The sequence below is a fragment of the Penaeus monodon genome, chromosome 24 (assembly GCF_015228065.2).
Source record: "Penaeus monodon isolate SGIC_2016 chromosome 24, NSTDA_Pmon_1, whole genome shotgun sequence".
In the NCBI taxonomy this organism is placed as follows: Eukaryota; Metazoa; Arthropoda; class Malacostraca; order Decapoda; family Penaeidae; genus Penaeus; species Penaeus monodon.
Window position 1 is genome coordinate 25,774,278 of NC_051409.1, and position 391 is coordinate 25,774,668.

The 391-nt window shown below is 48.6% G+C and overlaps 1 protein-coding gene across 1 annotated transcript in view; it reads left to right on the forward strand.

Moving 5' to 3' along the window:
• The window catches only part of LOC119588683 (regucalcin-like), a 6,561-nt gene that overhangs the window by 4,688 nt on the left and 1,482 nt on the right, over nt 1-391 (forward strand). The window contains exon 5 of the mRNA XM_037937319.1: nt 138-252. Coding sequence (XP_037793247.1) covers nt 138-252 — 115 coding nt within the window. The remainder of the gene's footprint in view (nt 1-137; nt 253-391) is intronic.

The window sequence follows — 391 nt, forward strand, 5'->3', positions numbered from 1 at the left end:
AGTGAGACGAGAGAAAACGAAAGAAAAAAAAGTACGAAGAAATAAGCATAAAGAAACAGAGCAAAAGGAAAGAGAGAGGGGTAAAAAGTGTAGGAAAAAGCCGCAAGACACGTCGCTCACCTCCCTCCTTCCCTCAGGTGTTCCTCTCCAACGGCCTGGCCTGGAGTCTGGACCGGAGGAGCTTCTACTTCGTGGACACTCACACTCGCACCATCGACGCCTTCGATTACGACGACGAGTCCGGAGCCATCAGTGAGTGGCGCAGGCAGCCATGAGAGACCTTAAGGAGAGAGAAAACCGATGTGACACCAAGTATTTACGTTAGAAAGTGTATTATCCATATGAAACGTCCCCACATGCACTCACATGTTTACTCATTCACCTACTCACT